This window comes from Lissotriton vulgaris, chromosome 8, assembly GCF_964263255.1.
Source record: "Lissotriton vulgaris chromosome 8, aLisVul1.2, whole genome shotgun sequence".
In the NCBI taxonomy this organism is placed as follows: Eukaryota; Metazoa; Chordata; class Amphibia; order Caudata; family Salamandridae; genus Lissotriton; species Lissotriton vulgaris.
In genome coordinates, this window is record NC_141696.1 from 1,575,252,725 (window position 1) to 1,575,275,721 (window position 22,997).

Below are 22,997 nucleotides of genomic sequence, written 5' to 3' on the forward strand. Positions count from 1 at the left end.
ACTGGTTACCCCAGTTCCTAGACATCCCATCTATCAAATTAGAATAAAGAGTAGCTTTGGTGGTTTGAGGGTCAAACTGATTTTTTTGCTGCAGTCATTCCGTGGGGGCTAAATTCCAGGCCCACTAAGCCCTAGCCCCCATTTTATCACCCGTTGGATTCTTGCGACAAAGTCAGCTGCCTGGTATCAGAGAGAGAGATTTGTTATTCCATCTCACTTCCTTCCATGATAAGCAGGCTCACTCTGGTCACCAGACAGGCATCAGGTTTACTCCACGCCCACCAACACCATCCAGAGTTGTCACCTCTCCCAGGCCTAGGATGGAGCAGTGCTACATTGATCCTTGATCGACTACGTACGTAGGAGCTCTCTACTACAGTGTTACAGCAGCCAGAAGTAAGGTATCAACCCAGGCTCTGCTGCCTCTTTCTCCAATAGTGGGTGTCTGCTGTCCGAAATATCTCCCAGGTCCACTCCTTAAGGCCCAGCAAGATGAGCCGTGCCAAATCTCTGAGAGAGCATGTTCAATCAGCAGACCAGCTGGTATTTTGAACCACTGCATAACAGATCGATATCTTGAGTTGTGCACTCAAAAGATTTCATGTAATAGACAAAGGGCCCGATTCACAGAATGAACTTAAGACTCAATCCTAAACTTACTACTATTTTGGTATTCACAGAATGCACTTTCTACTTTTGACATTCACAGAATGCACTTACTACTTTTGATATTCACAGAATGAACTTACTACTTTTGGTATTCACAGAAGTTAGGATTTTGTCCCAAGTTTGTCGTAAGACAAACTTAAGACAGACTTAAGACAGACTTAAGACAGACTTAAGACAGACTTAAGTTAGGATTTTGTCTTAAGTCTAACTTAAATCTGTCTTAAGCCTGACTAAAGACAAAATCCTAACGTCTGTGAATACCAAAAGTAGTAAGTTCATTCTGTGAATGTCAAAAGTAGTAAGTTCATTCTGTGAATACCAAAATAGTAGTAAGTTTAGGATTGAGTCTTAAGTTCATTCTGTGAATCGGGCCCTGACAGTCCTAACTTCTTGACGAAGTTCAGCACAGACAGATTATCAGCTGGAATATAAATTAGCCTATTGTCAAGCAATGTGTAACTCCCACTTTTGCTGGTATAATTATGTTTCATCAGGCCCGAACCCTGATGAAATTGTCGTAATGGAAGCTTGGCAATGGAACATGTTGGCCCATCCTAAAGTGGTCTGAAACATGCAGTTTTTTTTAACCTTGATTAGGCTCACTACATGGAATACAAAAATTAGGATCTCATATAGAGTCATGTCTCTATTTTATTTTGAGAAAAGGGGTTTCTTTCTCTCACATTACGGGCTCTTGTTTTTGACACAAATACATTACTGTGCATATTCTTCTCTAAAGTGCTTCTTCACCTCTTGTGTTCTACAATGGATATTTCTGTTTTTTCTTTTCACAGGTAAGAAAGTTACTGATGATGAGAAACGTGGGCAACCTGGTGAGTACCTACCAGCAGCTCCTCCGGTGATGCGTACGCAAGGTCCTTTCTTCCCTTCACACACCTTTCTTGGTTTACTCCTTGTAAGAAGGGGTACAACACATGGGTAGACTGATAAATTTGCATTCGGAAGATGTTTTGTGGGACATTTAGGACTGGATTGGACTGGTAACTGATTAAAGCAAGAGGTTGGGTGGAGAGAGTTGTGCCCTACCTGCGGTTCTGAAGAATATAACAATTATTATTGTGTCCTAACCAGTCAAGTCTATTTTGTTGGTTGTCACTTATGAGTGGAGGGCGTCCTGACTGGTGCTTTCCCTCTTATGCTTCTTATTGTTGATGACCACAACAAAGCTGACAACTCTGCTGTTCCTGAGCTCCTACGGACTCTGAAAGGTTCAGCCACACAGGTGGTAGTTCTGCAACTCTCTCGAGGCCTGCACTTTCTTCACAGCAAGTTTGAAGCCAGTATCCCTCGTTGAAACCGGTGGAGCAGTACCCCTGTGCACCGCGATGACTTGACATTGCCAAGGCTTGTTGACTCGCTTCATCGGAGATTTTCGGGCTCCACGAAGCTCCAGGTTGAAGCATTGGTGTGTCTATCATTTCGAGCACAGTAGTTTGTATTTTAAGAGTAGGTGTATGAAAGGTTATATTATGGTGTGAGGAGGTGCATCAGATATTAGGTGGATGATGTCATTCATCAGTGATGTCATTAGTGATGTAATTTGAGATGTCATCAGTGATGTCACTGACCATGTCATGAGTGATGTAATATGTGACGTCATCAGCACTGCATTGTGGGGGCGCAAGTTATAGTTAGCTCATCTAACTATTATGGCCGAATTTCTCTGGTTTTGTATAAGTGAAATGTCCAACTAACTATAACGTCCCTGAAAACAGTGGTTTTTCCAGTATATATATATATATATATATATATATATATATATATAAATACCAGCCAAAATGCTGCTCTCCTTCATACACAGACAGCATGCCATGGAATCAAATGGTTGCAAGAGCAGTGATTTTTATTTTTTATTCTGTAGACACACCCGATTCGACAGGGACCCCCCCAGGGCCAAAAAAATAATTAGTTAAACATTTTGGTGTGAGTCGAGTTGAATCTGTAAATGCCGTCAAAAATGTAAAAAAACGAAACGCGGACTCCCCCCGCGCTGCGTTTCATTTAGGGCTCCAAGTGGGCCAGGTCCAGAGGGCAATAAAAAGTAAAAATGCAGGGGGTCCAAATGAGCCCACGCAGCCCCAGGGACCACCAGCTCACCGTGGCTATTTGTAAATAAGATGCGTGGGTGGACACCAACCCCACACGCAGCCCCTGTGCTACTATACTTAACCCTAAGAACCACCACCTCCCGGGGCTATTTTAAAGATGGGAGGGGGGGGACTTGTGGCCCCCCTCCTGGAGCCATCTACAGGCCCTGGGGACCGCCACCCCCCAGGGCCGGCTCCAGCAATGTCCCGGGATCTTCTCATCTTTTATTTCCATTTCACACTCTTTATGTCTACCAACTTGGAATCAAGATGCAATACATTTCCAACTTGGTGGTTGCCTGCCCGCATTGCTTACTTGCTTTGTACCTGCCCAGTGGTGGTCAGCAGGGTTTGCCCTGCATAAAATGTCAATTCAGGGAGGCTATTCCTAAATCTTCTCATCCTAGCAGAAGTGAGTAAAAGAAGTAGCGTTCCCTTCTTGTACCCTACTTTGATTCAAGCCAGACAATTCCTCCTGGTTGTTTCTTCTCCTCCACTGGTTCTTCACTTTTTCAGGCCTATTAAGAACAATAGTTACTTACCTGTAGTCTGTGGTTCTCCAGTATTGGTGTCTTTCATAGATTCACATGCCTGAATCATTCCCTATCGTCGGAGTGGGAGTCCCACTGTACATAAAATAGCAATAATATGCTATAGTAACATTGGAAAAACCAGTAATTCCCAACCAAGAAGTTAAATAGCCCAAGTTACAGGAGAAAAAACTTCCACACTCATGACTATCCTAGTCATTTTGTATACTCCAAACTGCAGCCAATCGGGTGACAGCACCCACCAGAAGGTTCTCCCCAGAGGCTCAGGCTCTCAGATTTTCTCGCAAGGAGTGATGGTAAACCAAAGTAGCCTGAGAGCCTCTGAGGGGAGGTGGGCGGGTGCATGTGAATCTATGAAAGACACCAATACTGGAGAACCACAGATTACAGGTAAGTAACTATTGTTCTTCTCCAGTATTAGGGGTGTCTTTCATAGATTCACATGCCTGAATCAGAGTAGATAGCAGTACACATCTGTGCTTGGCAGACGCTAAAGGTAGGTTAAGCTTGTCAATATTAAAAGCACATAGCAGTGTCATATGTAAATAAGCAGATCATTAAAAGCATAATAGAATGCAATCACTTGAGCATGTGCACCATAGAAACATAACAAGCGTCTGACAGCAGTAATAGGAGGTGGGAAACAAAGGCTCACCTTAGTTGAAAAGATTCCGTAGAACTGCTTGACCCATTGAAGCATCGGCCTCGCTGGCTGCATCCAAACAACAGTGTTTGGTGAAAGTATGGCGAGTGGCCCAAGTAGCTGCTCTGCAGATGTGCTGAAGAGGGACTCCAGCGAATAAGGCCGTAGAGGAAGACACTGGCCTCATAGAATGCGCTCTAAGAGCTGCTTGTAAAGGTCTTCCTGCTTGTGCATGGCAAAAGGCAATAGCTGCAGATATACATCTTGCGATTGTTTGCTTGGAAACTGCCTGCCCCCTACGAATTGCACCGTAGGTGATAAATAGTTGGTCAGAACTGCGCAATGTAGATGTTCTTTGCAAATAGAACTTTAGGCATCTCTTAATGTCCAGAGTATGCAATGCCCTTTCCGCAGGTGTCTGTGGGTTAGGAAAGAATGTCTTTAAAATCACAGGTTCGTTTAGATTGAAATCCGAAGGCACTTTAGGGATGAATTTCGGTTAGTGCAGAGCACTACAGAGTCATTTGTGAATTGTAAGAAGGGATGCTGAACAGTGAAAGCTTGGATATCGCTGACTCTCCTAGAAGAGGTCAGGGCCAATTATAGTGACTCCTTCCACGTAAGAAATTTCAGATCGGCTCTGTGAATAGGTTCGAATGGGTGACGCATGAGTTGCGCCAACACTACATTGAGATGCCACGATGGAGGTGGACGACGTACCGGAGGGAACATTCTAAAAAGGCCTTTAAAGAATTGTTGTATAATTCTCGCAGAATAAAGAGAATTAGTCCCATCTTGTCGGTATCTTGAAATCGCTGCTAGGAACACCTTTAGGGTTGCATGAGACAATCCCGATCTTGCTAGATGTAGGAAAAATGGCAGGATTTCCTCTGGTTTAGCTGAAAAAGGATGAATTCCAGCTGAGCGACACCAGACAAAAAAGCGTTTCCATTTAAGACTGTACGTCTTTATGGTAGCAGGTGCCCTTGCTTTGGCTAGAACTTCCTTGCAGTCCGCAGGGATGTTTAGATGGGCGAACTCAGGCGCCAGGCCGCTAATCTCAGCGATGTTGGATCCGGATGGTAAATCTGGCCGTCTTGAATGGAGAGCAAGTCCGGAATCGGACTCAACTGAATTGGTTCGCACTCCTATAGGAGAAGGAGCTCTGTGAACCAGTACTGGCGAGGCCATCTGGGAGCAATGAGAATCAGCTGACACGGTTCCTTCTTCATCTTCCGCAGGACTCTGGGAACTAGCGGTATGGGTGGAAAAGCATACGCATATATCAGAGACCAGTTGATCGAAAACGCATTCCCCTGAGAGTCTTTGTGGGGATGCCAACTTGCAAAGAATCGGCATTTGCTGTTGTTCTTGGTTGCAAAGAGGTCTAGGTCTGGTTGACCCCATAGACGGAAGATCTGATCCAAAGTCTGCTGATGAAGCTCCCACTCGTGAGTGGACACTGTTGCCCTGCTGAGTGTGTCTGCAAGGACATTCTCTGTTCCTTGAACATGAACCGCCTGAAGGTTGACTTTGTGTTGTATTGACCATGCCCACAGCTCCTGGGCTTCCTGTAACAAGAGAGCTGATCTTGTCCCCCCTTGAAAGTTGACAAAGTGCATGCTTGTTATGTTGTCTGTGCGCACCAACACTTTGGCTCCCTGGATGATTGCACGAAATGCTTTGAGTGCAAGGAAGATGGCTCTCAGTTTTAACAGGTTGATGTGCCAACACCTTTGCTGAGGGCTCCACTTGCCGCTGATTGTCAGGCCCTGAAGATGAGCTCCCCATCCTTCGAGGGATGCGTCCGTGGTAATTATAAAGTTTGGCGCATCCAGAAAGACTGCGCAACCCTGTTGTAGATTCTTTCTTTGTGTCCACCAGAGGAGGGAATCCCTTAAGCGAGGTGTAATCTGGATGAGATCCTCGAAGGAGCCAGAGACCTGTAGCCATTGTAAGCTGAGTTCTTCCTGAAGAGGCCTCATCCTGAATCGGCAATTTGGTATTAGCGGAATGCACGATGATACCATCCCCAGAAAAGACTTGAAATGTCGGACTGAAACTGACTTTTTTGAAAGCAGAGTCCGAGCCATATTCTGTATCTTGTCTTGTCTTTCGTCCGAGACGAAGGCTTGGAGCAGCTGGGTGTCTAAGGTTGCTCCCAGGAAAGCCCGTCTTTGTGATGGTACTAACTGGGATTTGCTGGTGTTGATGGAGAGACCCAGAGACCGAAAGAGGTTTAGACACAGTTGTAGATGGTTATTTGTGTCCTCATAAGAACTGGCCTTGATAAGGCAGTCGTCTAGATATGGGAATATTTGTATCCCCTCCAGTCGGAGGTGAGCAGCTACTGGGCCAAGACCTTTGTAAGCACCCAGGGTGCCGAGTGCAGCCCAAAGGGAAGTACTCTGACCTGATAATCCCTGCCAGCCACTCTGAATCGCAGGAACTTTCTGTGGCGAGGTAAGATGGGGATGTGAAAATACGCATCTTGGAGATCCAAGGTGGCCATATAGTCTCCCACTGCTAGAAGATGCAATATTTCCTGTAGCGACAACATTCTGAATGTTAGTTTCTTCAGATATTTTTTTTTGGGCACGGAGATCCAGAATCGGATGCTATTCTCCGGATTTCTTCTTTATTAGGAAAAATCTGGAGTAGAATCCTGTTCCCCTCATAGTTTGAGAAACTCTCTCGATTGCACCTTTCTTTATCATCAAATTTATTTGGGCAAAAAGCTCTCTTAGGTGAGCTGGAGGTGGGCCTTTCGGGGGAACATTGGGAGGAAACTGTTCGAATTCTAGGGCATGGCCCTTGGCCACAATATCCAGGACCCACCTGTCCGATGTTATCGATGACCATTTTCAGTAAAATTTTGTTATTTGTCCTCCAATTTTTTCCTGAGAGTGGGGCAGCAGCGGTGGCAGGTGACAAGTCTCATTGACGTTTATCCTTTCCGCGGTAGGCCGTTTTACCCCTGTTCTGGGAATAACTATTTTTCCGCTGGCCATAGGATTGATAGCGCTGATTTCCTTGTCTGTAGGAGGATTGTTGTGTGTATCCACCTCTGTTAGAGGACGATCCCCGTCCTCTCGCTCCTTGAAAGGGCGGTTTACGAAATTGGAGGGTGCCCAAGGATTTCGCCGTTTCTGTATAATTTTTTATTGTCTGCAAGGCTTCCTCTACTTGCGGGCCAAACAGAAAGTCTCCGTCATAAGGCATATCCAATACTCTTGTTTGAACATCCTGACGGAATGAAGTGGATCGTAGCCACCCCTGTCTACATAAGACAGCAGCACCTGCTAACTGTCTGAAACCAGTCGAGGCAATGTCAACCGCCGAATCGATAATCTCAGCCGAGATTCTCTCCCCTTCCTGTAATATCTTCTGCGCTTCAGTTTTAGAAGGCTCAGGAAGCTGGTCTATGTATGGCGCAATATCCGACCACATCTGCCGGTCATATCTGCCCAGAATGGCCAATGAATTAGCAGCCGGGACATTGGTAGCTGCCATCGTCGAAACACCTTTTCCCATGGCATCGAGACGCCTGCCATCTTTGTCCGGTGGGGCTGTAATCGGAGATGAAGGGTTCCTAGACCTCTTCTGAGCAGCTTGAACAATAACTGAATCCAGTTTTGGTTGTCATATAAGGCACGCAGGTGTCTTTTCCGGTGCCTTATATTTCTTGTCAATCCGAGGCAGGTATGGAAGCTGGAGTAGACATGACCTTAATACCCTCCTGCCAGATAAAGTCAATAGTAGGTATAGATTTGACTTGTCTTCTAGGCTGATCCTTAAAATCATAGAGAAAGCATTCCTGCTCCGTATGTTCCATGTTCATATGGAAACGCTTTGTAGCCCGCTCCTTTAAAAGGTGGAACCCACCTACGTCTACTGGTGGTGAATCCGAGGCAGCCGGAGGTGACGGAGAAGGAGTCTGTACTTGGTATTCATCCTACTCTGACATTTCATCAACCTCTCCTTCTTCTCTCTGTTCTTCTTCGTCAGAAGACTGTTGTCCTTCCGGCTGATTGGACGGTGCAGGTGGAGGAGACCTTGGAGGTCTAAAGTCTGGTAAAGTCACTTCCACCGCAGGAGTAGGAGACAGACAGCCTGTAGATTCAGATGGCGGAAACCGCCTGTAATAGTCAGCTAGCATGCATTGTAGGTTTGTGAGCAATGCAATTGGCACCTGAGTGGCAGGGAGACTTGAGACGTCATCTGAGACGTGATCTGTTCAGATGACTGTTGTTCCTCTTGGTCGTCCTCCTGATATTTAATATTTAGTTCGGAAGGACTTGTAGCCGTTCCAAAGGATTCTTCAATTACAGAATCCTCCTCACTGTCTTCCCAGTCAAGAAGTTTGTCTGGAACCTGCAGGGGCACCCTTTGTGGTGAGATATGCAGAGGTGATAACTCCAAGGTTGAGCCACGTCTTTGAAGCAAAGACGGTTTTGGCGTCAGAAGAACCGTAGACGGTGACCACACCTGTATTTTATTTATTTATTTTGGGCATTTGTAAAGCGCCTGGTTACGCCACTGGCGTGTCCCCGCGCTATGATAAGTGGAGTGGCTGCCCCCTCCCACAGAAGGCTACCTGCTAAAAAGGTGGGTTTTAAGCTTCTTCCTGAACAGGACTTCAGATGGTTCTAGTCGCAGTTCTAAAGGCAGGGCATTCCAGCATCTGGGAGTGAGGTATCTAAAAGATCTTCCTCCCATACGCGTCTTCCTTACTCTGGGAACCTTTAGCAGTCCAGTCTGCGAGGACCGTAGATTGCGTGTGGGCTCATAGCAGGTCATCAGACTTTGGAGCGGAGCAGGGGCTTTACCGCTCAGAATGCGGTGGCATGTGGAGAGGGCTTTGAACTCCACCCTCTTCTCCACAGGGAGCCAGTGGAGGGTTTGTAGAGCTGGTTTGGAGGGTGACCTCCTGGGGAGCCTGAGTACAAGCCGCGCCGCGGCATTTTGGAGCACTTGCAGGCGGCCCATGACCCTGCCCGTGGCCCCCAGATATAGCAGGTTCCCATAGTCAAGTCGCGAGGTGACCAGGGCGTGCACCAGCGTCCTTCGAGCAGAAATAGGTACAAGAGGATAGTTGCGGCATCGACGGTGGGTCCACTAAAGGACTCGTTGCACTGGATTTGCCTTTAGACGACGACAAGGTCGTCGTCGACGGTGCAGTTCTCGTCATCGACAATGATGGTACAGTTGACGGAGTTGTTTTCGTCGACGATGTAGGCTTCGTCAACCGTATGGACTTTGTCGACGGAACTGGCTTCGTCGACGCCTTCGTCGACGATGGAGCCTTCGTCATTGACGGAGCTTTCGTCGACGATGGTGTCTTCGTCGACGGAGTGTAACTCAACGACGAGCCCGTCGACGGTAACTTCTTCGTCGACGGGAGCGAAAGCGTCGACGACGATGTCGCCAACGGTGTCGTCGACGGGATCTTCTCCAGAGTAGCTGTCGACGACGGTAGAAGATGAAGACTCTGCCGTCGACGAAAGAGGTCTAACAGTTACATAGACCATCGTAGGCGATGAAGACGCCGTCGACATGATCATCTGTGGCTTAGGAGATGAAAACTTTACCATCGGCGTAGATGTAGCGTCGACGGATATCTTCGTCGACAAAGGAGTCAACGACGACGTCGTCGATGACAGGGGCTGATTCTGAGGTAAAATCTTCTCAGATGTCTGAAGTAACTTCTTGGTAGATTTTCTTGAGGGCGTAGATGGACCACCTTTCTCCTTAACAGGGGGATTAGCCTTGGGTGCGGAAGGCTTTCCAGACCCCTTAGATGAAAGTTGTTTCTTAGCAACTTTAGCCCCAGGAGAAGTTAACACCTCAGTAGCAGCTCTCTTCCTAGAGGCTGAAGTAGAACCCGAGGCAATACTGCCTACCTCAGACGCAGGATAATCCGAATCCTTAAGCTCTCTGTCTCTGAGGGTCTTCTGAGGGAAGGTTCTACAGATTTTGCAGTCCTTTACTTGATGTTCAGGATAAAGGCAATAAATGAACTTCTTGTGGGAATCTTCTTTGAAAATCCGGAGCTTACTACAAGAGTCACAAGGTCTGAATAAAGATTTCTTGGAAGACATCTTCAAAACACTAGATTCCAGAAGAAAATAGAGAAGAACTGAGCAGAGCTCAGGTAGACTCCCTTCACACGACAGAAAATCTGACAGCCTGAGCCTCTGGGGAGAACCTTCTGGTGGGTGCTGTCGCCTGATTGGCTGCAGTTTGGACTATACAAAATGACTAGGATAGTCATGAGCGTGGAAGTTTTTTCTCCTGTAACTTGGGCTACTTTACTTCCTGGTTGGGAATTACTGGTTTTTCCAATGTTACTATTTCATATTATTGCTTTTTTATGTACCGTGGGACTCCCACTCCGACGATAGGGAATGATTCAGGCATGTGAATCTATGAAAGACACCCCTAATACTGGAGAATTATTGTTTTAGCCACAGGTTGCCACTGCATCGCGCCAGGATACTCAAGAGTAATTGTGCGCGTAACAAATTCCATATAACATAACTTTTTAACACACATTACCTGCAAATGGGCTTATTTCAGTTTACTCATATTCTCAAATGTTTGTTTCACTGCTTGGTGTTTTTCCCAGACTTTTACCAAAGGTCCTAATTCTGCATAATTTTTATAAGCTATCCCCCCAAATTGTACCTACCTATGCCTCCTATGCCCCAAGAAATGCAATGAAGGAGGAGGATCTCTCTGACCTGTCCCAAGTGAGGGCACTTTGGGACAAAGGGTCACATGCGTCTCCCTAGCAAGTTCTATAGACACATCAGCAAAGGAGGGGGGTGAGGGGGTACATCTGCATGTTCCATCCTGCAACAGGGCATAGCTTCAAATCGGATTCTTAATAGCAAAACACCAAAAGAGACCACACCCCAACTCCATCCTCTCTACAGATCTTAAGATGTATGCTAGATGAGAGTTAAACAATCCATACACAGGTGCCTGACCAATCCCATGGACACATCCCTGGAGATGTTACTTTTCACCACTCAGGGGCCTACAGTTCTCCTAACTCCATCCTCTCCTCAGTCCTCAATGTACACCCGAAGATAGGTATCCCTAGATCTGCCATGCCATGAACACACACCAGGAGGCGGTGGCTGCTCTTCCACAACCAGGGATCCACACCACTGCAATCTCCATCTGCTCCCTAGTCATCAACGTATGAACCCAGAGAGAGATATCCCAGCCACACCAACCCACAGACACTCACCAGGAGGCGGGGTTACTCCTCCACACCCGGCAACCCACCCTTCCGCCATCTCCATCTCTTCCCCAGTCATCACGTATAAACCTGACAATAGGTATCCCAGCCTCAACAACCCACAGACACACACCAGGAGGTGGTGGCTGCTGTTCCACACCGGGAGATCCACACCTTTGCCGTCTCCATCCACTTCCCAGTCTTCCCCTTATAAACCTCGAGAGAGATCTCCCAGCCACACCAAAATCCCTAATGTATAAACCCTACAATAGATCTCCGCCACACCAACCCACGAGCACACACCAGGAGGCGGTGGCTGCTGTTCCACACCGGGAGATCCACACCTTTGCCGTCTCCATCCACTTCCCAGTCTTCCCCTTATAAACCTCGAGAGAGATCTCCCAGCCACACCAAAGTCCCTAATGTATAAACCCTACAATAGATCTCCGCCACACCAACCCACGAGCACACACCAGGAGGTGGTGGCTGCTGTTCCACACCGGGAGATCCACACCTTTGCCGTCTCCATCCACTTCCCAGTCTTCCCCTTATAAACCTCGAGAGAGATCTCCCAGCCACACCAAAGTCCCTAATGTATAAACCCTACAATACATCTCCGCCACACCAACCCACGAACACACACCAGGAGGCGGTGGCTGCTATTCCGCATGCGGGGATCCACACCTCTGCCATCTCCCTCCGATCCCCAGTCCTCAATGTATAAACTTCAAGATAGATATCTCAGTCACAGCAACCCACACACACGCACACCTGGAGGCGGTGGCTGCTATTCCACACCCGGAATCCACACCTATGCCATCACCATCCCCTCCCCAGTCATCAACGTATAAACCCCAAGATAGATCCCTGCCACACCAGCCCACGGACACACACCTGGAGGCGGTGGCTGCTCTTCGACACCTCTGCCATCTCCACCTGCTCCCCAGTCCTCTACACATGAACCCCCAGGATATCCTAGCCACAGCAGCCCACCAACACACTACAGGAGGCAGTGGCTGCTCTTCCACACCCGGGATCCACACCTCTGTCATTTCCTTCTGCTCCCCAGTCATCAACGTATAAACCCCACTATAGATCCCAATACCATGGACACACACCTGGAGGTGGTGGCTGCTGGTCCATACCGGGAGATCCACACCTCTGTCCTTTCCATCTGCTCCCTGGTCATCAACGTATAAACCCCACGATAGATCCCAACCCACAGACACACACCTGGAGGTGGTTGCTGCTATTCCACACCCAGGGATCCACACCTCTGTCATTTCCTTCTGCTCCCTAGTCATCAACGTATAAACCCCACGATAGATCCCAACCCACGGACACACACCTGGAGGTGGTTGCTGCTATTCCACACCCAAGAATCCACACCTCTGTCATTTCCATCTGCTCCCCAGTCATCAACGTATAAACCCCACGATAGATCCCAACCCATGGACACACACCTGGAGGCGGTGGCTGCTATTCAACACCCAGGGATCCAAACCTCTTTCATTTCCTTCTGCTCCCTAGTCATCAACGTATAAACCCCACGATAGATCCCAACCCATGGACACACACCTGGAGGCGGTGGCTGCTATTCCACACCCGGGATCCACACCTCTGTCATTTCCTTCTGCTCCCTAGTCATCAACGTATAAACCCCACGATAGATCCCAACCCATGGACACACACCTGGGGGTGGTTGCTGCTATTCCACACCCGGGATCCACACCTCTGTCATTTCCTTCTGCTCCCTAGTCATCAACGTATAAACCCCACGATAGATCCCAACCCATGGACACACACCTGGAGGTGGTTGCTGCTATTCCACACCCAGGGATCCACACCTCTGTCATTTCCTTCTGCTCCCTAGTCATCAACGTATAAACCCCACGATAGATCCCAACCCATGGACACACACCTGGAGGCGGTGGCTGCTATTCCACACCCGGGATCCACACCTCTGTCATTTCCTTCTGCTCCCTAATCATCAACGTATAAACCCCACGATAGATCCCAACCCATGGACACACACCTGGAGGTGGTTGCTGCTGTTCAACACCCAGGGATCCACACCTCTGTCATTTCCTTCTGCTCCCTAGTCATCAACGTATAAACCCCACGATAGATCCCAACCCATGGACACACACCTGGGGGTGGTTGCTGCTATTCCACACCCAGGGATCCACACCTCTGTCCTTTCCTTCTGCTCCCTAGTCATCAACGTATAAACCCCACGATAGATCCCAACCCATGGACACACACCTGGTGGCGGAGGCTGCTCTTCCACAGCTGGTGTCCACAGGGTCAGAGGTGCAATTTTATCTGCTTTCCATTTTGAAACAGGAGCTGCCAATGGTTCTTCCTCTTCCTCCTCCTCCTCCTTGTTCTGCAATAAAGGCCCAAACAAGAGGGTTAGAAGTGTGAGTTGAAGATGCGCCATGTGTACCTGAGATATTTGGAAGGAACCCCTTTACAGTGAAATGGCTCGTTCTTGGAGAACGGAAGAACTCAGGCGCACAACCAGAAGGTACACAGAAGATGCAAGAGACATACCTAAATGTCCTTAAACAAATGTTTGCCTCCGGACAAATATGAACTTTTTGGAACCTGCGTCTAAATAGAAAGAGCCGTCAACATCATGAAGTTTATACAAACCCCAGCCTCTTCTGCCATTTTCCATCAGTGTTCTGCCTCATTTGAAGACAGTGAGATGAGGACCAAGAGTGGCTCTTTTGTGTTTTTGGAAGTTATCTTGGTTCACAAAAGCATAACTTTTGATTTTCTTTCTGTTATATGCTCTAAACGTTTTTGAGGACATCTAACCCAGTCAATAATTTATCCTAATTGTGATGCAAAAAGAACCTCCGCACAATTTATTAAGCAAGGTTTGCCAGAAGCCTTGCTTTACGTTAGAATTGAACAAGGTGGCCTACTGCTAAGTGGTTTAATACAGGGCATCATCAAACTCACACTCAACCAATGGACACAAAGCACAACGAGGGGACATCTTCTGGTCTGCATTATTCAGAGATTTGGAAGGAAAATGGGACATGTAATGGTTTATTTATTTATTTATTTATTTATTTATTTATTTATTTAATGAGTTTGATATAGCGCTGGCTAGACCCGTAGGTATCAGAGCGCTTTACATTCGGCTACACAATGTTACAGAAAATGATAACAATTACACCATACGTCAAAAATAAGCAACACATTGAAAGAGGAAAGAAAGGTGAGAGAAGTAGGGACGAGGTTGGGTAGGGGGAAGTGTGAAGGGGGAGGATGAGGGAAATGACGGCAGGAGATACAAAAAGACGGCAGGAGAGACGAAGGGAAGTCTGTCCAAAGACCGACTGGGTAGGTGACGACTGAGGAGGGAATCCACAGCCTGTCTCCCCTTTAGCTAAATAAGGTAGCTCCATCAGGCATCAGTCAAATAGCTAGGTCTCAGCTGACGAGGGAAAGTTCACAGAAGAAAGTCCAGTGGATAAACCGGGTGGGAACTATGAGCAAGGTCAGGTGAGAGCAGGGGTCAAAAGCTGGAAAGAAGAGAAGAGAAGAACGGTAGGGGGCAGGGTGAAGGGGGAGGAGGAAGATAAGGTCAGGAGAGACGCAGGAGAGTTTGCCCACGGACCGGCAGGGTAGGTGAGGGCCAAGGAGGAAATCCATAGCCCATCTCCCTTTTAGTTAGCGAGGTAGCTCCACCGGGCATCAGTCAAAATGTCTGGGTCTCTGCTGTTGATGGAGAGTTCACAGAGTCAATGACTGAGGAGACCATCTTGAGGTCAGGCAGAGGGGGGATGAGTCCTCGATGTACAAATTCAGAGGATCCCCACAAATTTCTATAATGAATGGGGGTGCAAACTAAGCAGAGGTTCGGCATGATGAACAGTGCCAGGGTCTGCAAGTCTTTAGAGGGAGAGCGTGATGTTGAGTGATAACCGCCAGCGGGAGAAACAGCCGCCTTTAGCAGGACAGGTGGACAGATCTTTGATATGTAGCCTTTGTCAGTTCACCCCTTTGGAGAAGATTGATCTGGTTTGATTCCTATGGCCAGCTAGGTGTGGCTAAGTACCTGTGTTTGTTCGATGGGGCGGAGCTTGCCTGGCTCCAAGATGGGCGCAGAATAATGAGGCTCGGATGACCCGGCCGATAATCCCTCATCTTCTGATACTAAAGGCATCAAATAAACAATGAAGACCTGCTATACCCCCAAAGAAGTAGCAAGTTGATCAACTGCGGGCGCCGACAAAGGCCCAGTGTGTCTCCAGTGCTGCTTGGTGGGGCTGTCTGCAGCAAAACCAGCATAAAGCCACGGGTGAGGAGGTCCGGACGTACCTGCAGAGGAATGCCGGGAATCCACTGATTACAGGTGCTGTGAGCGCAATCACACGGAAGGCAGGGGGGAAGGCCCCATGAACCTGGATGCTTGCCTGTGCTGTAATGTGGAGCAGCGGCTCTATGCAAGAGCAGTGACATGCCCGGCCTGAAACCCCACCAAAGACGGGGACCACAGACTGAGGAGTATACAGCGTGGGCTGAGTAGCAACACAGTGAGACGGTGGCGACCGCCCCGGCATGCGATACAGACACCGGGACACCGAATGAAGAGGACGGTGTGGTGACGCCGACGCCTGGTGGACACTAAGGGCGGCCTGGAAAAGGCCCGCAAAAGCGCTGTGGAACCCAGGTCATCAAGCAGTGAGGACTACTGTGGGTGTGGACAAATATGCCACAGATATGATATATGAAGAGGGAGGAACACCCAGGAGAAACCTTTGGTGGCTCTGACTCAACCCAAACGAGAGACAGCAGGGACTCCAGAGCTCCAGGACAAGGAGGGCCAAATGTTGTATGAGGCGAATAGTATTGCGGATATATTTTGCGGATATTATGCTGACTTATATCTCACCAGATGTGGAGGCCACAGCTGACTATTTAGAGCACATCGCTATGACATGGCTCACTACAGAGCATAAAAAACATTTTATGGCGCCAATACACCCGTTTGAAATACGGGTAGCCCTCGCAAGCATGAATCGGGAAAAGCATCGGGCACAGACCGTCTCACAGTGGCTTTCTACAAAGCTTACCAGGACCTCCTTATACCGCATGAAACACACTAACCCAAGGGTAGCCTAAGGGAGGGAACTAGAGGCATGGGGCACTGGGAGCAGGCAGCCTCCAACATCAAATGTTTACCACATAAGGGACGCTCCCCGTATACTGACCAAGGTTTTTACAGTGTTGAAAGAGTGAGTGGGGACACCTCACAAAAAGTTAGGCACTCTTAAAAACTCACTCACTCTTTCACGGGCCCCCACTTAGTTTAGAAGTGCATCCCTTTGTCAGGTGTAAGCCCGCCCTCCACCAAACCAAGTTTTTGGAGGGTGAGGACTGGCCAATGATGAAGCATGACACCAGGTGGTGTGTGAGACCAGTCCGTAACGTTTTGTGAGATGCCTCCTTACACTGTACGAGTAAATGGTACAGGCCGGAGATATGCCCCCCTCAATGTGTGAGGCCATGATTGTCACTTTATTAAAGAAAGGAAAACAACCCAATGATTGCTCATCAGAAGGGCTCCTTTCCCTGTGAAATGTAGATACTGAACTGTACGCCAAGGTATTAGCGAATTGACTGGCTCCATTGTTACCAGGAGTGATACGTCTAGAACAGGCTGGCTTTGTACCTGGTCACAGCATAACTTCTAACCTTTACAGTCTCTTTGGCACAATACAACAAATAGAATGAAACACATGTTACGTGGCCTCCTGGGGAAAGACATTCGAGAGCCCCCAGACATGCTGGCGCTCTTGTCCTATGATTTTGCACAAAAAGCCCATTGGCCATGAATGACAAAGGTGAGAAAAGACTGGCAGAGGAAACTAGGCAGTGTCAAAGAAGATGAATGCTGGGAATATTGCTGTTCCATAACCAGGGGTATATCACAGAATGGGCGACACAGAGTCATACATTTGAAATATATCAAACCGGGTATACTATACTCTGGTGAGACTATACAGGTATGGGTTACGTGACGCGGCGGAATGTGAAAGGTGTCCGAATGTGAGGCTGGTTTTCTATATGTTGCTTGGTACTGCCTGAGTGTACTAGCTTTTTGGAGGACGGTTATACACGAATTGGGGACTATTAACCCGTTCATGTCCGTATTAGGAATAACCCTAGGGCTATGATCTACTCCGCTCTGCTAGCGGAGTTTGCGGAAATTTGTTAATTACGCATTCCATTAAAAACACGGAAATGGAATTCAGGCTAAAACTTGTCAGCTACTGAACTGCACCCACACATGCTTTGATAAAGCAACTTTACATGCTAAAAAGCATATAACCAATTCACAAAAGTGAACTTTGAAAATTAAAAATATCAGGTAATGAGAGAGGTGATGATTTTGGGAACCCCACTAACCTAGGGGGAGGACCAAGCAGATGCCTTGAACACAAAGAGCATATCATGCTGAACGATTCAGTGGTGGTCCGATCCTCTTAGGACCACCCCAAACACAATTATGGGCATAAATAAAATTCCAACCAAAGGCCCTGCAAAGTTATGGGGCGAGATTAGCAGTGGGCAGGGAATATTATAGTATCCAATATCAAAATAATTCTACAAAGAGCTGCAGTTAAACTAGTCATTACTAGGAGTCCCTCACAAGTCAAATGTGAAAGCATTGAAATTATTAAATCAAGCTGCAGTTCAACTAGTCGTTGCTAGGTGTCCCTCAAGTCAAATGTTTTTGCATTGACTCATGAGGGACACCTAATAACGACTAGTGGAACTGCAGCTCTTTGTAGAATTATTTTGATCTGGCATACTTTAATATTTACTGCCCACTGCTAATCTCATCCTATAATGCTTTGCAGGGTCTTTGGTTGGGATTGCATTTTTGACCACAACTGTGCTTGGGGTGGTCCTAGGAGGATGGGACCACCACTGAATCGTTCAGCAAGATGTGCTCTTTGTTTTCAAGGCATCTGCTTGGTTCTCTCCCTAGGTTAGGGAGGATCCCAAAATCATCACCTCTCTCAATGCTTGCTAAATTGTTATTTTCACTTTTGTGAAATGACTATATGCATTTTAGCATGTAAAGACAGAGATACTTGTTATTTTACCAAACGTATATGAGGTTTCTGTTTTATTATTTGGAAGTCTGATGGAGCGAAGTTGCAGAATTCACAGTTTGTGTTTAACTTCGTGGAATTCCACACACTCTTAATTAGGATACAATACAAGAGTGGACATGGCGGATTGTAGGCTAGTGGACATTGGGATGTTGTAGGCCAAATACAGAGAGGTGGTGCGGTGGGCCAGGGGCCCAGCTCCTACTATAGAGGCTTGGCATAATGACATGGTATATTGCAAAACACAATCAGAGGTATATAATGAGTTGCTCTCCCATCGGAGCTGCCCCAAAAATATTTGAGGACCTTACCAAGCATACCTGGTGGGACAGGAAAAGGGAGAACCGGAGGGAGAGGAAATCCATGCCACATAAGTCACTTACTTCAAGAACAGCCCAATAGGAAATTACAAAATAGAGGGACTCAGAGGGTGGTAGTGACTCTGAGATAGACGACACCAGAACAGGCCTATACAGGGGTGACATGGCAAGAGGTGTATAGAATCTGTGGACATCTAGTGCTGGTGACAGGCGGAGCTGAGCAAATGTATGGAACATTGTACAACTGTGTAACTCTGTAATGGTGAACAAATATTAAGAAATGCTATATGTACATGTAAAGGCATATGAGTGGTTATGTTTTTATCCAGTCATCAGATATGTATGTTTTATTCCACTAATAACTAAATATGGATGTTAGACAGGATGTGGTCTATTGACATCGATCTAGGAGTTCATGGTAAAGAGGAGAGTCTATAAGGGATCCAGAAAACTCTACTGTTCATAAAAAAGCTGATGAAACCTTAATGCACATTACAAGCCTGTGGTCTAGCCTGTAGCAAAACAAACACAAATGCTGAGGCCATGTTGTAGAACACCGGGTCGCGGTTCTACCAAGGAGCCTTTAAAATGTGCACTGACTCTAGCTCAGAATGCTGAAGTGAGTGAAAGGAGGGGTAAACATTTTAGAAGCAAGGTGAGGTGAGTCGAGGTTCTAAAGGCCTGAATGCAGGCTCATCATAATACTCCAGGACAGCTTCTGCACCGTGACTCAATTTTCTGAGAGTTCTATCCTATCTGCATAAGTGTTACCTGTTGTGACCTCAGTACCTATTAAAGATGTCAGGTGAGTTAACCACTCCAACATCCAGGGACTACCTCTTGCCCAACCCTCAACCTCCAAACCAGCCAGTCAGTGTCCCTTGCAGGAAGCACCATCTTGCTTCTAGAGGTTGGCAGAGTGACAAAGCTCGTGTCTGTGTCTCACTGAACAGAGGCAATGTCAGCAAAACAGATCTTTTGATTTTTTATTGCAATATAAAGAATGACAAGTTTTCAGAGTAATGCCCTGAAGACCATCTTAGAAGTGTTTAGAAATGTATCTAAGAAGGAGACTAGCCTGCTTGAGGGACCTGACAGTGTCTGAAAGACAATCCTTCAAGTTGCCATGTTACAACCACTCTCTGGATCAAACATTGGTTAAGGGGTTCGTCAGTGGAGAACACTAAGGCTTGTGAAATCCTCTATTGAATAAGTTTGTACTTGACACTGTTCTCATCCATCTGACATCCACTCTGCACCTGGCCAGACACCTAAAGCCTCTTCAATATTGTCGAAACAATTTAAAGATGGTGTCAAGTTGGAAGGTAGGGATGGTGTGAAACTATTGGAATTCAGTCAAACTGAATGTATTTTGACATGAACATACCTGACACCAAAAAGCACATCAGTGTTGAGACAAAATGGAACTAATATTAATCTTTCCTTGACATTTTCCACAGTAAAATGAACTCAGCTTTAAGACCGATGTGGACACCTTCTTGACAAAAGTATGAAAAGGTACCCAGAGATCCTGCTGTTAAGGCACAAAAAAACCAAGATGGCTGCCATGGGCTTTGGCTTTCTATAGCCTTGATGATGTTGACGGACATGTACATGGCCATTTCCATTCTGTAACAAAGTATTTACCTTTAAACAGAGAAACTGCTTTCACTGACCACTGACCAAGAGAATAGTTGGTCATTCTACAGGCTATTCCATGTTTATGGCTATTCAATGTCAGAAAACTTGATCATGTTTATGATACATATTGGAATTTATATGAAGAGCATTAAAAGAAGGGAGTCACCAGCCTTTTAACCATAGTGATAGCGTCATTCTATACTTGTTAAGTGCACACTTTAACCACTACAGTAATACGGCACTCAACTCCATGCAGGTAAATCCATGCAGAACACGCCAGCCCATGCCTGTGGCACCTTGGATGTACCAGGGTCCCGGTACACTTGTGCTTCGATGGCAGGTGGATCCCTGTACTTTGTCACAGAGGCCTTGCCTCTGCTCCTCTTCTTTCTGGGTGTGTGTTGAGCTGACTGATATCCAAGGGAAGTCAAACAAAGAGAGATCATCACACTACTCCTCACGCAGCCTTCCATCTACGTCCTTGTTGCTCATTCCTCCTCAGACTCACAATGCTCCTCATTCATCGTACAGTAGCTTTTCACACTCCCCTACATGTAAGAATCTCAGTATTACTTCCTGTTAGACCGGTCAGCCCTAGGGTGGTCTTTCCCTGTTTTTTTCGCCCTTGCCTTATTTTTTTCCACCCTCTTTTTGTTGGCCTTAGGTCTCTGGGCACCTTCCCATTGCCAACCAATGCTAAGGTGCAGGTGTTCTCTTCCCCCAACATGGCTGCCACTGACCCCTGCTACCGCAGCGTGGTCTTGTTAGACGCACTCTAGTAGCCAGGAGCTGGCTGGAACCCCTAAACATTGTAGCAATGCCAGCCTGCCTGCCTGCCCATAGCTAGAGTGAGGGAGCTCCTGGAACCTTCCAGAATAGGGGAGTGGTCACCAACTGCCAACTGCCACTATAAAAGAAAAGGGAGGGAAACTTTCTAGTCAGTTGGGGCATCACTGACCTGGGGGACCCTATGCATGAGATTTAGGCGGTAGGGCCTAGTCAGAAACCTACACCACCGGGGGTGACAGGGTTCAGGCACTGCCCCCCAAGCTGTGTGAGGAACACTCACTGGCGTAACGCAGGCCCCTGCAACCCCCGCAGTGCGGGGGGGCCCCCTACTCCTGGGGGCCCCCGGCCGGGCCCCCCTCCTCACTCACGTCGTGTGCTGTGGTGGCTTTAAAATGTTGCGCAGGCCCAGGGCCGACAGACACAGAAGTGAAGTGCGACTTTTGAAATGGGGGGGGGGCGGCCGGGGCCCCCCCGGCGGGCCCCTGCTGCGAGCGAGTTTGAAAATGGTGCACTGCGGGACTGCGGGCCGGGGCCCCGGCCCGGCCGGGGACAGTGGGAGTGAAGAAGTCTTCAAAATGGCGGGGCCCGGGCCGTCCCGTCCCGAGTCTTAGACTCTCTGAATCATCTGATATGCTGCTGTGTGTGTGTGCATGCACCGTGTGCGGGCCGGCCCGGGGCCGAGCACTGCAACACAAGTGAACGAAGTCGGGGTGGAGTGGAGGAGTGAGAGTGAGTGTGGCTGCCTGGTAATGCACCAAACAATGCATGCATTAAATATTTACTTGTGCACAGTCAGACTGTCAGACTTGGCCGTTGACCCGCGCCGGCCGCCCGCCACTGGTGGTGGTGAGAATATGAATCTATGAAATGGCGGCAGGCGGACAGGGAGGGACTCGACTTTCCTTTCATTTCCATTCCTCCTGGTTCCGCCGCCGCGTATGCGCGTGCCGTGTGGGGGGGCGGGCTGCTGGTGTGTGATGACCAATACCAGGCATCCGGCGCCAGGCCCAGGGGTAAAACACTGTCGGGCGGCCCAATAAGCAGTGGCTCAGGTGTGAGGTGTGGCCAGGGCCCAGGGGCAGGGCGGGGCGCGCACGCACGCACGTCGCATAGCCAGCGGCAGCCATTATCTAGTGTGATTAATTGGTGAAGAAGAGAAGAAAGACAGAGAAGAACAACCGATTCGAAGTCCCTCCAATTAGTCGAAGAAGAAGACAAAAAGCGAAAAGCTAGGCCCGCCCACGCTCAGGACTCACTCAAGTGTGGGACTACTCAGGGCAGGCGCAGGCCAGGCTGCAGGCAGCGCTGCTGGCAGGCAGTCTCCGAACCGAACCGGCGAACTCGAAGTAAGTCCGTCACCGGGGCTCGGGCTCGGGCGGGGCGGCTGCTGCTGCTTCCAGGCTCCAGGGGGGGGGTCCTCTTGCCATGCCCATCTGTCACCTCCGAATTGCATGCATTTGCACACAAAAAATGTACAAGTGTCAAGTTATTTATTTTACAAAGGGGAAATGGCGGCCGTGGACTTGGAGGCATAGAGGGCCGGCCTGGTCATGGCCGAATGCGTAAATGGGAGTCATTGTCGTATTCAGATTAAATAAATACGCTATACGTCGCAGCGTCGCTGTTATGTAACGGCGGCCGCGATTAGGCCCAGAAAGGCAGGCCCTGACAGAAGACGCAGGTAAATTAATAAAGGAAAAAAATGACCACAGAAGCTTGCCTTTTAATGTTTGTGTGCAGAACGGCTTTGGAAGGGTTGCTTCAGTTCTTCGCATACAACTGCATTACCCTGCAGCAGTCCCTGCCCAGACCATCCACCTGTGGGGAGGAGGCTGAAGCCCTTTCAGCCCAAATGGCCCAAAGCCCGTAGCCGTTGGAATGT

The 22,997-nt window shown here is 48.0% G+C and overlaps 1 protein-coding gene across 1 annotated transcript in view; it reads right to left on the reverse strand.

Annotated features, from left to right (window-relative positions):
• Positions 1 to 22,997, reverse strand: part of RSPH1 (radial spoke head component 1) — a 257,093-nt gene that overhangs the window by 35,273 nt on the left and 198,823 nt on the right. Inside the window, exon 7 of the mRNA XM_086933563.1 lies at positions 13,486 to 13,609. Coding sequence (XP_086789689.1) covers positions 13,486 to 13,609 — 124 coding nt within the window. The remainder of the gene's footprint in view (positions 1 to 13,485; positions 13,610 to 22,997) is intronic.